The sequence below is a fragment of the Scyliorhinus torazame genome, chromosome 8 (assembly GCF_047496885.1).
Source record: "Scyliorhinus torazame isolate Kashiwa2021f chromosome 8, sScyTor2.1, whole genome shotgun sequence".
NCBI classification, from domain to species: domain Eukaryota; kingdom Metazoa; phylum Chordata; class Chondrichthyes; order Carcharhiniformes; family Scyliorhinidae; genus Scyliorhinus; species Scyliorhinus torazame.
Window position 1 is genome coordinate 259342639 of NC_092714.1, and position 16925 is coordinate 259359563.

The 16925-nt window shown below is 49.7% G+C and overlaps 1 protein-coding gene across 6 annotated transcripts in view; it reads right to left on the minus strand.

Moving 5' to 3' along the window:
- Positions 1-16925, minus strand: part of LOC140428571 (rho GTPase-activating protein 39-like) — a 302434-nt gene that overhangs the window by 32244 nt on the left and 253265 nt on the right. For all 6 annotated transcript variants that reach the window (XM_072515196.1, XM_072515194.1, XM_072515195.1 and 3 more), the window contains one exon: positions 3795-5127. In XM_072515196.1, coding sequence (XP_072371297.1) covers positions 3795-5127 — 1333 coding nt within the window. The remainder of the gene's footprint in view (positions 1-3794; positions 5128-16925) is intronic.

The window sequence follows — 16925 nt, forward strand, 5'->3', positions numbered from 1 at the left end:
AGCAATTTGCACTAGAGGTATTTAGTGGGTGTCGAACCTGTACATGCATGGGCTAATGCTTTGCTATATGGGCAGCACACTAGCACAGTGGTTAGCACATTTGCTTCACAGTGCCAGGGTCTCAGGTTCAATTCCCGGCTTGGGTCACTGTCTGTATGGAGTCTGCACATTCTCCCCGTGTCTGCGTGGGTTTCCTCTGGGAGCTCCGGTTTCCTCCGACAAGTCCCGAAAGACGTGCTGTTTGGTAATTTGGACATTCTTAATTCTCCCTCAGTGTACCCGAACCGGCGCTGGAGTGTGGCGACTAGGGGATTTTCACAGTAACATCATTGCAGTGTTAATGTAAACCTACTTGTGACAATAATAAAGATAAAGATTATTATTTCACCATTGGGGGTACATATAGAGATGTGAGAAACAGTATGGTTTGTAATTAAACCACACTTTCAAGTGCAACAACCACCCATTCTTCTACACCCTCACATCTTTTGGTATGTGGGTCGAGACGTGGCCCATCTATAGCAGCACCAATAACATTGTTGTGGTAACCAACAGGTAAGGTTTAGCTTCACGCCCCAATCCCATGAACTGTATCATCAAGCAGGGGAGCAGCAGCACTACACAAGCACCACCACCTACAAGTTATTGCTGAGGAAGCTATATTAATGCATTTGATTGTGGCAATCACACCTCAGGAATGATACGCTGTCCTTGGAGGTGGTGCAGCACAGATTCACCAAAACGGTACGTGTGCTAAAAGAGTTAAATTTATGAGGATTAGTTTCATAAACCTGGCTTGTATTTCCTGGAATGTGGAAGATTAAGAGGTAATCCGTCAAAGTGTTCAGGTCAATTAAAGGATTTGAAAGGGTAGCTATTTCCTCTAGTGGGGGGAGTCGATCATGGCTGTTTGTGGAACATTATTGGTGAAAAATGATTGCTGTATCTGCCCACCCAACAGGCAGTACATTTCAAAAATAATTCACTGTGTGATAGGCACAAAAACATTACAGGTGTAAACTCTTGTGTTACAGTAGTCAGCTTAAAAAAATATATAAACATTACAGAAAATAGAAAGCTAGATCACAGCTCACACCCTGGGCGTAATTCTCCACCCCCCCCCGCCGGGTCGGAGAATCGGCGCCGCGCCAATCGCGCCACGCAGCCCTGACGCCGAGATGCAATTCTCCGCAATGCGGAGAATCGGCACCGGCGTGGTGTGCGTGGCGCCGGTCGGGGTATGCGGCAACTCTCCGACACGGGCCGGCGCGCCGATTCTCTGGACCGGATGGGTCGTCAACAAAATGCCGAGGCCCATCGGCGCCATTCTAACATCCTCTGAGCCGGCGGGACCTTGGCGTTGAAGGGTCCGGGAGCGGCCTGTTGGGGGGGAGGGGGTGGGGGGGTCCGACGCCGGGGGCACCTCCGTAGTGGCCTGGCCCGCGATCGAGGCCCACCAATCAGCGGGCCAGCCTCTCTGCCCCCCGGCCTCCTTTCCTCTGCGCTGGCTCCTGTAGCCCTGCCCCATTTGGTGTTGGGGCCGCCGCCGGGAAGAAGGCCACTGCGAATGCGCTAGTTGGCGCCGGCTCAACTGTGCATGCGCGCTTTCGGTTTTGGGGTCTTTAGATCCCTGTCGACATGAGAGCTAAGTGGCGGAAGAAGTGTATGCGCAGGCTGAAGCGTAAAAGACGAAAGATGAGGCAGAGGTCGAGGTGAACACCTGCTGAAGATGCAGTACTGACCAGGCTTTGTTGAATCTTACATGGCAAATGGACATTGACGCTTCTGTTTATACATCTTTTTCTAAAACCCAATTATATAGAGGCATCTTGGATGCTGGTCATGAGGAGATCTGCACATTGATTTGTTGTGGTACTTACTGTGCCTTAATGTACAGTCGTTGTGAAATAAAATGGAAAAACTGGGGGAAAAAACTGCACATGCGCGGACCGGGTTCAGGCCGGGATCGGCAGCTGGGGCCCCCTGTGGGCCGCAGAATGGAGTCCCAGAACGGGCGACGACGCCGGAGTAAAACACTCCCGGTTTTACTCCGGCGTCGGCACTTAGCCGCCGGTTGGGAGAATCCCACTCCTCATTTCGGAACTGTATTCTTTTTCACCTCATCAATTCTGCTGACCCTTTTACAGACATCAATTGCTAACTGGAACCCAGGAGTCATGCATCCTCCAAAGATTCCAATAAGTAGTTATACTTCGGAGTTTTGCTTCTGAGTAAAACTGAGTTTTAACAGTGTCCACAGGCTAACAAACATGGGAGATACCAGAAATGAGGTTGATCCTGTCCTTGGCTAGTATCCACACGCGAACACTTGTAACAAGAGTTACTGGACTGTGGTCAGGGACAAGGGCCTCTTTCATGTTCTCCCTCCCTGACCATATGTCTCTACACCTGCCCTGGCGACCATGAACAGGACTGACTCCGAGGGAAAACAACATTTTATGGAATATGGAGCATTACTAACCACAAATTCCCAGATTCCAGTGGAGGCCAGTACAGAGTTAGCACTCTTAGCCTGGGTTGTAACTTGGCTACTCACAGGGGCTCCCTTGTCACTGAGCATATTGGGAGGATGGAACGTATACAAGAGTCTAGTCACTGCTATTGGCAAGTGTGTGCACTTGGACTGCAGGGAAGCCCAGACTGGACTCAGTTGTGATATGCCCTACTATTGAATAGCTTCAGCAGCTCGGGGCACAGGTGAACAACAAACTGCTCAGCTAAGGCATCAGAAGGTTGCAAGTGACTTGTGTCACCATGGGCCAAACTAAATCAGTGTCTTGAGGAGAGAACAAACAGATAATGAGCCAAAAAAAGAAAAGAAAATGAAAACTAAGCAACTAAAGTAAGGGAAGCCGCACTCTATTTACTGGATGAGTATACAGGCCCCGGTGTGTCATTTTCCTTCCACCTCGGGCAACATCTCAATGGTAGAATCTTAATGGTAGAATCTGCGAAGGCCACCTGTTTCAAACTTAAATGCGATTGTGGTGCTTGGAAACAAGTTCATTCAAAAGATTACTTTCAAAACTGCTGCAAATGGATGGCACCTATTTCTAGAAACTATGAAATGGAAGCAACTGATGATAAAAGGGGAAAATAAAGGACTTGCATTTTAAGGTCACATTCTTGAGATGCCCCAAAATACTTCACAGCCAATTAGTTACTTGCAGTCATTATTGCGACATTGAGAAATACAACAACAAACGTATGCCCGCCAAGTCCCACAAACGGGCAGTGTTCTGGCAGTGTTGCACTCTCTTGGTAGTGCACTGCAGTAACAGCCTGGGTGTCTCCAAGTCCCAGGAGAAGGTGCTTGAACCCAGAGCTTTTGACTCAAGCAGGGAGTGCTACCAGCTGAGATCTTGGGGAAGGAATTGCACACCTTTCATTGTCTCAAGGCGTCTTAAAGAATTTTACAGCTAATTAGGTACTTTTGAAGTATACTCTTTGCCATAATATAGGAAATGCAGCCTATTTGTGCCTAGCAAGGTCCCACAAGGAGCACATATTACAGTGATCAGATCATCTGTTTTTGTCATGTTGTTTGCGGGATAAATATTGGCGAGCACACCAAGGATAGCTCCATTGCTCTTCTTCAAAATAGTTCTGGGGATCTTTTACATCCACCCAAGGGGAGATATTGAGCAACGGTTTAGTGTCTCATCTTGAAAAACTCTTCCATGCCCATGCAACACCCCTTCACTGGAACCACATATCAAATCTCCAACATTTAATCTCAAGCACACAGAAGTTAGTTACAGATGTTCTGTTACCTGTGGTTGGTTCCGAACAGGACTTGGCAAAGACAGGCTTGTCTGGCTCGTTAAGCTTCTTTCCAATGAATTATTGGAAAAATCCACCTTTTCAAATGTTCTTTTCTGGCGGACAACTTCCTGTCGTGTTGATAGTTCGCTGTCAATTGAGGCCCGTATGTCAGAGCTCAGTTTGTGCAAAGATCTAGTGCTGGCTGCAATATCTTCCTTTGAGCCCCGGTTTGTGCACTGCCTGAAATGTCTGCCCTCTGACTGCAGGCGGATTTTGTGAATGTCAGCCAGGATACAGCTCTCGGCTATGTCTGCATTTAGACTTGCCTGGCTGCCCCTAATCACAGCTGTCCGATTGACCACTGCCCGCATCTCTGCCATCAGCTTCTCGTTCAGGATGTTGAGCTCGCTGCTGCTGCCCAAGGAGCCCGGCCTGGCTTGACCTGGCATGGCTTTCCTCCCTTTTCTTCTCCGCAGACTGGGTGAAGGGCCTGTCGAGTATCCCGAGTCCTGGTGGCTGATTACAGAAGTCGGGTACTCCTGAGATTGCATGCTGCTTTGGCGACTGTGTACCTCGTTGCTTTTCAGAGAGTTCATGTCTAGAATCTTCCACGGCTGTTTGTTGCTGTCCTTGGCCAGTAAGGGACCAGAGGAAATTCTGCTCAAACTTTCACAAGTCCCGTTTGAAGAAACTGGCTGCTTGGGAGATGGATCGATGTTTACCATCTGCTTGATATACTCCCTACCTGCTGGGCTGTACTCAGTGTTCGATGGCTTTCTTGCGTGCTTTGTTCCCGCTTGCTGTGGGTAGCCCGGGCTCTGAAGCAGCTTGGTGGGCTGGAGCCCATTTTGGGAGCCCTGGCCAACTCCCTTCTGGGTGGAGATTGACTCGGGGTGAGAAATGTTCCCCGGGTCCACTTCCATGGGCGGCTCATCGTAGATCGGCGACTCAATGGGAGGCTCGTCATAAATGGGGGCGGAAGAAGCACACTTTGGGGACAGAGGCTGTGTTTGCCCAGGCTGGACTTTCTGGGGAGTCTGGTATTGAGGGCCGTTTGTCAACACAAGGCAGAAGCCGCCGTTTTCTGTCTTTTTTAAATGCAGCGATGGTCTGGATTCAAGAGGCGATGACACCGTTTTGCTCCCCAGTGGGAAACAGCCAGTCTGCTGGGCTAGTGTCTGGCCTGGAGCTTTGGTTGAATGGGGCTTCTGGATGGTGACTGGTGGAGAGTTCTGTTGCTGGGGCACTGAGGCATACGAAGAGACCAAGCTTGTTCCACTGTCAACTTTTACCAGCATTGCAGCCTTTGTGCCTGGGGCTGGCTGCCACGGGGAGTTTGATCTGAGGAAGAAAACAAAAATCACTTTAACATTAGGCATTCACATTACTGATGTTAAAAGTGCAAAAGTTGAACTATAAATTAAAATATACATGATTACTATATTTTCTGAAAGTGGCTGTACAAGTGAGACACTGTTTCATAGAACCCAAACTGTAAACAACAATCCTGGCAACAAAATGCAGGAAATGCACATCAGATTATATGGCTTCTATCAACTCAATTGAAGCAATAACCCATATTAAAATGCTAAAGTTACAAATAGATAAAATCATCTTAGGAATCAACGATTTTTCTGTCTACTATTCTCCTGAAGGAAAGGATTGGATTCATGAATTCATTATCATACAATTAACAAATTGGTTTGCTTTCCAAGAACTGTAAACACGCCTGGGATCTAACACCTACAAGAGTGAATCCAATCTACAAGCTCCCTGCACCTTCTTAAGGATGGAATATCTGCAGCGTACAATAAATAAAAGTTTCCCTTTGCATTAAAACTGTTCTTTTAACTTGACATTTACAGAGCTGAGCTGTGCATTGATCATCAGATTCTGCTGTGTGTCGATGAGTGGGAGAGAGAGGAATTTAGTTACATACAGTGAAGTAGGTTGGGGGGTCATTGCCATCCTTAAACTTCCCATCTTTACGCCGCTGAAATCATGTTGACAAGGAGGGGAGGGAAAGGTGACCTGATTTCTGTGGGCTGCAAGAGACTAAGGGGGCAGAGAGCAAATAATTTAATTCCAGAGGTTGTCGAAATGAATGATAATCCACCACAAGTTACACTTGGCTGCCAGTAAATCAGTCTTAGAATTCAAGTCATCCATTGCATGCTCAACAATCCCGGGATTGTGCACCAATAACGAGCTATCATCTCTTGGCTGTAATAATCATTGCTGTAACAATTTTCATTTATTTAATGTAGTCAAATACTCCAAAGCACTTCACAGCAGCACCATCAGGCAAACTTTGGCACCAGAGCACCTAAGATCATGGCAGGTGACCAGAAGCTTGGGCAAAGATGCAGGTTTTACGCAGTGTCTTCGAGGTGGAGGGGGACCTAAGAAGCTGAAAGCTCAATGGAGTGCTGAAAATTGGGGATGAGCAAGAGACCAGATTTGAAAGAGTGCATTAGTGGAGAGGTATGGAAGGAGAGAGGGAGGATGAGTGAGAAGGAAGGGAAAGCAGTGGCATTAATACATGGTACCAGCAGCATGATGGTGCAGCGGTTAGCACTGCTACTCTACGGCACCGAGGACTCGGGTTCAATCCCGGCCCCGGTGTGCCCGTGTGTGGAGTTTGCACATTCTCCCCGTGTCTGCATGACTCTCACCCCCACGACCCAAAAGATGCACAGGATAGGTGGATTGGCCACACTAAAATTGCCCCTTAATTGGGGAAAAAAGTGAACACATGGTACATTCAGGAAAGCATTTTATAGGATAGTTACAGAGACAGCAGAAAAGGAAAAGAAATCTAAGAGCACTAGCCCTTTCAGGATTGCTTTGCAAGTTTCAGTAACCATTTTAACAGAGTTACTCATCAGCCTTGAGGCTGGAAAAGTGAATGAGCTCAAAACGTCAATGACTCTGCTTCACCCCAGCACATTCCAGCATGGCTAACTTACTGACATGGGTTCAAATACACCAATCTTCAGACTGTGGATCATTTGCAACTTAAAGCCATGGCCACGGAGTGCTTTCTTAGTTGCAGCTTCGCTATGCGCTCCAATGTATAGTTCTGCTTCTCTCTTCAACTTATTATCCCATACCCTCCCCAAGACTAAATGTCCCTTCCATTAAATCCTTGCAAACTTTCAAACTCAAACAAAACTGACCACGGCTCAGTTCTGTTTCTGAAATCAGAAAGAATTCTAAGTCTGTGCTCTGTTAAGCAGCATAAAAGGCAGCACGCGCTGGACTTGTGCCAGTAAGAACAGAGGGGCCTGTCTTCCTGTTGTAACATTGCATTTCACTGAGCATAGAACCCTAGGAACGTTCCCTACTCTGGCACGCATTTTAAGATAACACCCTCTCCTTTTAAATCTCCCACTAGAGGAAGTAGTTTCTCTGTCTCCACACTATCAAATCACAATCATTGCAACCACCGCTATCCGATTTACATCCCTCAAACCTCCAAACTCAAGGGAATGCAAGTCAAGTGTGTGGACCCATTCTCATAATTTAACCCCTGACCTTGAAATCACTCTCCCTGCCGTTCCTGAATATTCCTGAAATTTGGTGCCCAAAATAAAGCCGGCTTTCCTGATGACTTTGACCAAGATACCGTACAACTTGGGCATGTCGTCCTCACTATTTCAAGATAGGATTGGAATTGAAAAAAAGGACAATGTTCCATTAGCCTTTCTGATTACCGTTTGCACTCGTGTCTGTGCAGATGATTTGAATATATGGACACATAAATCCCTTTCCTCCACAACTCTAACCCATGTCCATTTCAAAAATATTTGGATTTGTCATTCTTGGATCTGAAGTGCATATCATACTTCCTTACACTGAACTCCATCTGCTACACTTCTGTCCACCCAGTTAGACTAACTTCCACCAAGGCTTTCCAGCTTTGCTGTGCTGGGTTTTCCCCACAGCGGATACAGCGACCCATTCAAATACCTGCTGACTCTGGCGGGACTTGGAGGATGCAGCCAGTAGGAGGGATGCCGCTCGTTGCCAGCGGAGCTGGGAGGATTTATGTGGTGGTTGGTGGGGGCAGGGGAGCAGCTGCCGGGCTGTCCCCTGAAAATGGTGGGCCAATAAATATCGGGATTCCGACAGAATCCCACAAACTCTCCTCCATGCATAGAAACGAGAGGGAATCGCTCCTGGGTACCGCTCGTCGTGGCAGCGAAGACCAAGAGAGATTCTACTTAGGTGGGAGGACTTACTCTCCAGAATGGAGTATCCAGCCAATGTCTTCAGCAAACCTAAGATTTAACTCCATTGCTTCATTCAACTTAGTGAGACACGTGGCGAAGAAATGAGCTTCCGGTACAAATTTCTGGGAAACACCAACCGTCACAATCCTGCCCATCAGGGCACATCCCATTCATCCCTACTCTGTCTCCGTCACAATGAAGAACCAATCCATCCATGTCGCAAAGAGGAGCAAGGACATTATGGAGTGGTCAGGCAGATGAACAGCATATTGGTGTATGTTTTGTTCAAAGATAATTCATGCACGACTCAGACAGGATTCCTTTGCAACTTCTAATCATATTTAACTCTTTAAATGCATTTATTTCAAAGCCTAATAACAGCAACTTGCAAATATAATTGTAAGTACGGGCGGCACGATAGCACAGTGGTTAGCACTGTTGCTTTGCAGCGCCAGCGTCCCAGGCTCGATTCCCGGCTTGGGTCACTGTCTGTGCAGTCTGCACGTTCTCCCCGTGTCTGCGTGGGTTTCCTCCGGGGGCTCCGGTTTCCTCCCACAAGTCCCGAAAGGCGTGCTCGTTAGGTGAATTGGACATTCTGAATTCTCCCTCCGTGTACCCGAACAGGCACCGGAGTGTGGCGACTAGGGAATTTTCACAGTAACCTCATTGCAGTGTTGATGTAAGCCTACTTGTGACACTAATAATGATGATTATTATTACCTATAGCCCCTTTAACCTGGTAAAGCATAAAACAGATGGGCCACACTGCATCCTGCACTGTACTCCCCCCCCCCCCCCCCCCCCCCCACCCAAACAGCCAGCTCATATTCCATCAGCTACCGTGTGCTTTGTGTTTCTCCCAATGGAGTTTCCACTGTTCCAATCGAAAACTAAGATCAAATGCCAAATATTTTCCATTACATAACATGAAGCAGAAATGAAACTTACAAAAAAATGTAATAAACCGTTTCAAACTTCACTGAAACCTCAGTGACCAAGATCTAATAGGTTTCTCCACAAATAGCCACAATTTCTAAACTAGTTAAGATATACCGTCCCAAATGTATCCATTTCCTCGGCAAACTGGAGCCGTTTTAGCATATTAAATCCTTTCATATCTTGGGTTGTCCCAGAGGGCAAAGTGCACGCACTCACAAAACACTTCTCCCAGGAGCTCTGCATTTAAGAGCACCCACCCATTCCGGCTCCTTTTCTGCGAGAGAGATTAAGATTAACCCGTGTCAGTACTGCTCGATTTAAATAATTATGGTGCACAAACACGTTGCCTTCGAAGCACAAAGCCTGAGGCAGCTGTGAAACTGAAAATTCAGGTTGCGAAGGTGCAAAGACTCGCTGAGAAAATTTAACGGCAATTCACTTATTTGAATTTTCATCTAATCCTAATTGTAAAGGGGTGTATTAACCATGCTGAATCATAGAATTTACAATGCAGAAGGAGGCTATCCGGCCCATCGAGTCTGCACCGCCCATTGGAAAGAGCACCCCACTTAAGTCCACACCTCCACCCCATCCCCATAACCCAGTCACCCCACCTAACCATTTTGGACACTAAGGGCAATTTATCACGGCCAATCCACCGAACCTGCACATCTTTGGACTGTGGGAGGAAAACCGGAGCACCCGGAGGAAACCCACGCACACACGGGGAGAACGTGCAGACTCTGGACAGACAGTGACCCAAGCCGGTAATCGAACCTGGGACCCTGGCGCTGTGAAGCCACGGTGATAACCACTGTGCTGCCGCGCCGCCCACACGGAACGATTTAAATATTTTCTTTGTTCTTTTGTGGGATGTGGGGGTTGCTGTCAAGGCCAGTATTTGTTTCCCATCCCGAATTGCCTTTGAACGGAGTGGCTTGCTCGGCCATTTCAGAGGGTGGGTCTGGACCCACATGTAGGCCAGGCAAGTTTCCTTCCCTAAAGGCCATGAGTGAACCAGGTGGATTTTTACAACAACCGATGATAATTCCATGCTCATCATTACTGAGACTATTTTCAGTCCCAGATTTATTAATCGAAGTTAAATTCCACCAGCTGCCATGGCGGGATTTGGACCCAGGTCCTCAGAGCATTAGACTGGGCCTCTGGATTAGTAACATTAACACAACACCACTGTCCCCTCTAATCTGCTGCTCAGGTGCAAGGTACAGGCAGACGTTTCGTCACTCATCTCCCCCAGCTGAGACACAGCTTCAAAGTGTTGATTGGTGTTAATCTCCAGGAGGCCACTGATTTGGGTGAATGTTGGGAAAGGGGAGAACTGGAGGATTGAAAAGCAGAGTGGCAAGAGAGATTAAATAAAAAAACATTCTAAACGATATGGCAAGATGCCTCTGACCAACTGTTTCAAAGCATTAAAGAGAAACAGCTGAGGAATGAGGAACGAATTGTCACTGTTCTTAAATTACAGAAATTATTCAAGAGACACTAGAATAATCTTAATTTCCACTTGTATAAAACTAGCTCTCATTTATGCTATGGCTAAACAACTGCGGAGGAAGAGCTCTTCTCCGCACCAGCTCAATAGCTTATGTTAGAATATGGCCCCAAGGGCTTAGTTGCACTTGACCCAAATGATCATTCTTACTTATGTCAGTCTAGACTGCAACTGTCGGCCGAATGAGGAGATCATCATGGACTAGTTTAATGCTGTCCACATCCAACAAGCACAAACTGGGAAACTTCCCAGTCAGGATCATTTGGGAACAGTTTCATCTACCCTCAAAGGCAGGGATGGGGGAAATCCGCAAAACATCCGGCATCTAAAACAATCACTGCGACTCAGGCGAACTCAGCAAAGCTGGTTGCGGTACAGTGTCACAACACTGGATTTAGCCACAGGGCCACTACAGGAACTGATTTGTGGAGGGGTCAAGAACTAGAGGACATAGATTTTAACTGATTAGCAAAAGAAGCAATGATAACATGAGGAAAAACCTATTTATGTAGCGAGTGGTCCACCTACCGAGACCGACAGACCCGAGACGGAGACAGACCCGAGACAGATACGGAGACAGACCCGAGACAGATACGGAGACAGACACGAGACAGATACGGAGACAGACACGAGACACACACCGAGACGGACAGCACATACACACACACATACACACTGACACAGACAGCACACACCGAGACAGACAGCACACACACACACCGAGACAGACAGACGGGACACACACACCGACACAACAGCACACACACACACCGAGACAGACAGACGGGACACACACACCGAGACAAACAGCACACACACACACCGAGACAGACAGCACACACACACCGAGACAGACAACACGCGCACACACACACACACACATCGAGACAGACAGCGCACGCACACACATCGAGACACAGCACACACACACCGAAACATACAGCACACACACACACACAGACAGCGCGCACACACACACACACACACAGACAGCGCACAGACACAAACACACTGACACAGACAGCACACACATGCACCTAGACAGGCAGCACACACACAGAGACAGACAGCGCACACACAAACACACCGACACAGACAGCACACACACCGAGACAGACAGCACACACACAAACACACCGACACAGACAGCACACACACCGAGACAGACAGCACACACACCGAGACAGACAGCACACGCACACACACCGAGACAGACAGCACACGCACACACACACCGAGACAGACAGCACACGCACACACACACCGAGACAGACAGCACACACACACACCGAGACAGACAGCACACACACACACCGAGACAGACAGCACACGCACACACACACTGAGACAGACAGCACACACACACACCGAGACAGACAGACGGGACACACACACCGACACAACAGCACACACACACACACACCGAGACAGACAGACGGGACACACACACCGAGACAAACAGCACACACACACACCGAGACAGACAACACGCGCACACACACACACACACACACACATCGAGACAGACAGCGCACGCACACACATCGAGACACAGCACACACACACCGAAACATACAGCACACACACACACACACACAGACAGCGCGCACACACACACACACACAGACAGCGCACAGACACAAACACACTGACACAGACAGCACACACATGCACCTAGACAGGCAGCACACACACAAACACACCGACACAGACAGCACACACACCGAGACAGACAGCACACACACAAACACACCGACACAGACAGCACACACACCGAGACAGACAGCACACACACCGAGACAGACAGCACACACACACACACCGAGACAGACAGCACACGCACACACACACCGAGACAGACAGCACACGCGCACACACACCGAGACAGACAACACACACACACACCCCGAGACAGACAGACGGGACACACACATTGAGACGGACAGCGCACACACACACCCCAAGACAGACAGCACACACACAGGCAACACACACACACACACACACCGAGACAGACGGCACACACAGACACACACCGAGACAGACAGCACACACACAGACAGACAACACACACACACACCGAGACAGACAGCACACACACACACCGAGACAGACAGCACACACACACACACCGAGACAGACAGCACACACACACACACACACACAGACAGCACACACACACACACACCGAGACAGACAGCACACACACACACCGAGACAGACAGCACACACACCGAGACAGACAGCACACACATAACCGAGACAGACAGCACACACACACACACCGAGACAGACAGCACACACACACACACCGAGACAGACAGCACACACACACACCGAGACAGACAGCACACACACACACACACACACACCGGACAAACAACACACACACACCGAGACAGACAGCACACACACACACACACCGAGACAGACAACACACACACACCGGACAGACAGCACACACACACCGAGACAGACAGCGCACACACACACACACAGACAGACAGCACACACACACAGGACAGACAACACACACACACCGAGACAGACAGCACACACACACACACCGGACAGACAACACACACCGAGACAGACAGCACACACACACACACCGAGACAGACAGCGCACACACACACCGAGACAGACAGCACACACACACACACCGAGACAGACAACACACACACACACCGAGACAGACAGCACACACACACCGAGACAGACAGCGCACACACACACCGAGACAGACAGCACACACGCACACACACCGAGACAGACAGCACACACACACACACACCGAGACAGACAACACACACACACACACCGAGACAGACAACACACACACACACCGAGACAGAGAGCGCACACACACACCGAGACAGAGAGCGCACACACACACCGGACAGACAGCACACACACACCGAGACAGACAGCGCACACACACACACACAGACAGACAGCACACACACACAGGACAGACAACACACACACACCGAGACAGACAGCACACACACACACACCGGACAGACAACACACACCGAGACAGACAGCACACACACACACACCGAGACAGACAGCGCACACACACACCGAGACAGACAGCACACACACACACACCGAGACAGACAACACACACACACACCGAGACAGACAGCACACACACACCGAGACAGACAGCGCACACACACACCGAGACAGACAGCACACACGCACACACACCGAGACAGACAGCACACACACACACACACCGAGACAGACAACACACACACACACACCGAGACAGACAACACACACACACACCGAGACAGAGAGCGCACACACACACCGAGACAGAGAGCGCACACACACACCGATACAGAGAGCGCACACACACACCGAGACAGACAGCACACACACACACACACCGGACAGACAACTCACACACACCGAGACAGACAGCACACACACACACACCGGACAGACAACACACACACACCGAGACAGACAACACACACAAACACACCGAGACAGACAGCACACACACACACACACCGAGACACACACACACAAACCGAGACAGACAGCACACACACCGGACAGACAGCACACACGCACCGGACAGACAGCGCACACACACACACACCGGGCAGACAGCACACACGCACCGGACAGACAGCACACACACACACCGGGACAGACAGCACACACACACACCGGGACAGACAGCACACACACACCGAGACAGACAGCACACACACCGAGACAGACAACACACACACACACCGGACAGACAGCGCACACACACACCGAGACGGACGGCACACACACACACCGAGACAGCCGGCACACACACACACCGAGACAGCCGGCACACACACACACCGAGACAGCCGGCACACACACACACCGAGACAGAGAGCGCACACACACACCGAGACAGACAGCGCACACACACACCGAGACAGACAGTACACACACACACACACACCGAGACAGACAACACACACACACCGGACAGACAGCACACACACACACACACACCGAGACAGACAGCGCACACACACACCGAGACAGACAGCGCACACACACACCGAGACAGACAGCGCACACACACCGAGACAGACAGCACACACACACACACACTGGACAGACAACACACACACCGAGACAGACAGCACACACACACACCGAGACAGACAGCACACACACCGGACAGACAACACACACACACCGAGACAGACAGCACACACACACACACTGGACAGACAACACACACACACACCGAGACAGACAACACACACACACAGACCGAGACAGACAGCACACACACACACCGAGACACACACACACACACCGAGACACACACACACAAACCGAGACAGACAGCACACACACACACACACACTGAGTCACACAGCACACACAGAGAGACACAGCACACACCGAGACAAACACATACACACTGAGACACACAGCACACACACACCGAGACAGACAGCACACACACCGAGACACACACACACACACCGGACAGACAGCACACACGCACCGGACAGACAGCAAACACACACCGGGACAGACAGCGCACACACACACACACCGAGACAGAGAGCACACACACACACCGGACAGACAGCACACACACACAGGACAGACAGCACACACACACACCGAGACAGAGAGCGCACACACACACACCAGACAGACAGCACACACACACACACACACACACCGAGACAGAGAGCGCACACACACACACCGGACAGACAGCACACACACACACCGGACAGACAGCACACACACACACACACCGGACAGACAGCACACACACACACACACCGGACAGACAGCACACACACACACCAGACAGACAGCACACACACACACCGAGACAAACAGCACACACACACACACCGGACAGACAGCACACACACACACCGAGACAGAGAGCGCACACACATACCGAGACAGAGAGCGCACACACACACCGGACAGACAGCACACACACACACCGGACAGACAGCACACACACACACCGAGACAGAGAGCGCACACACACACCGAGACAAAGAGAGCACACACACACCGAGACAGAGAGCGCACACACACACACCGAGACAAAGAGCGCACACACACACCGAGACAGAGCGCGCACACACACACCGAGACAGAGAGCGCACACACACACCGAGACAGACAGCACACACACACACACACACCGAGACAGAGAGCGCACACACACACACCGGACAGACAGCACACACACACACCGGACAGCACACACACACACCGAGACAGAGAGCGCACACACACACCGAGACAGAGAGCGCACACACACACCGAGACAGAGAGCGCACATACACCGAGACAGAGAGCGCACACACACACCGAGACAGAGAGCGCACACACACACCGAGACAGAGAGCACACACACACACCGAGACAGACAGCACACACACCCCACCGAGACAGAGAGCACACACACACACCGAGACAGACAGCACACACACACACCGAGACAGACAGCACACACACACACCGAGACAGACAGCACACACACACACCGAGACAGACAGCACACACACACCATGACAGACAAAAAACACAGACAGACACAGATATGCATGCACACAAACACACGGACAGACAACACACGTGTAAATGCGTAAGCAGACACTCACACATGGACAGGACACACACACCAGGCACTCATACACATGCCACAGGCACACACACCAGATGGACGGACACACACACACACACACACACACAGTATTCTTCACTTAGATGCTGACACAAAATACGAACCTACTCAACTTCTGGTGGGGTGGGCAAGGGGTAGGAGAGGAAAATGTATCGCACAGATTCTGATCATGAACTGTTGAAACCGGTGCCCATCTCCTTAAACGTCTGGTTGCAGTAAAAAGAAAACTGTCCTCTCCATGAATACTGAAAAGCTTCAAATGGAGCAAGGCAGCTCTCAATTCCACTTGAAAAATAACATGTTTGCAGCAGGGCTGGGTGTGGGCCTGTGCCCACATGTTGAGCATCTGCTGCCTGCGTCCTAGAGTTTGTTCCCTCAGGCAATTGCTCACCATGTGCTTCTTTTCTTTGCCTAAATAAAATAAGGGTTAAATTCCTTTCGATTAAATTTAATGGATTTGAAGCTGCGATAAAGGACAAAGTATGTGACCCTGCCGGTGAATTTCCGCTATTTCTCCCTCTCCCAACATATGGGTGGTGGGGGATGGGGGGGGGGTGCAGAGAATGGAGGAGGGGAGGAGGGGGTGGGGGGGGGGGGGCAGTGGGCGTTTGCTCTGATTGCTCAAAAGAAAAACAATTCACTGTGAACAACTTTTTAAGTTAGATTCCATTCCTTACTTTCAACAAAAAAATTCTGCAGTTCAATCTCAAACAATGATGCAAAATGCAAATTCCAATTTCTTATTATTTCCTCAATTAGCTTGAG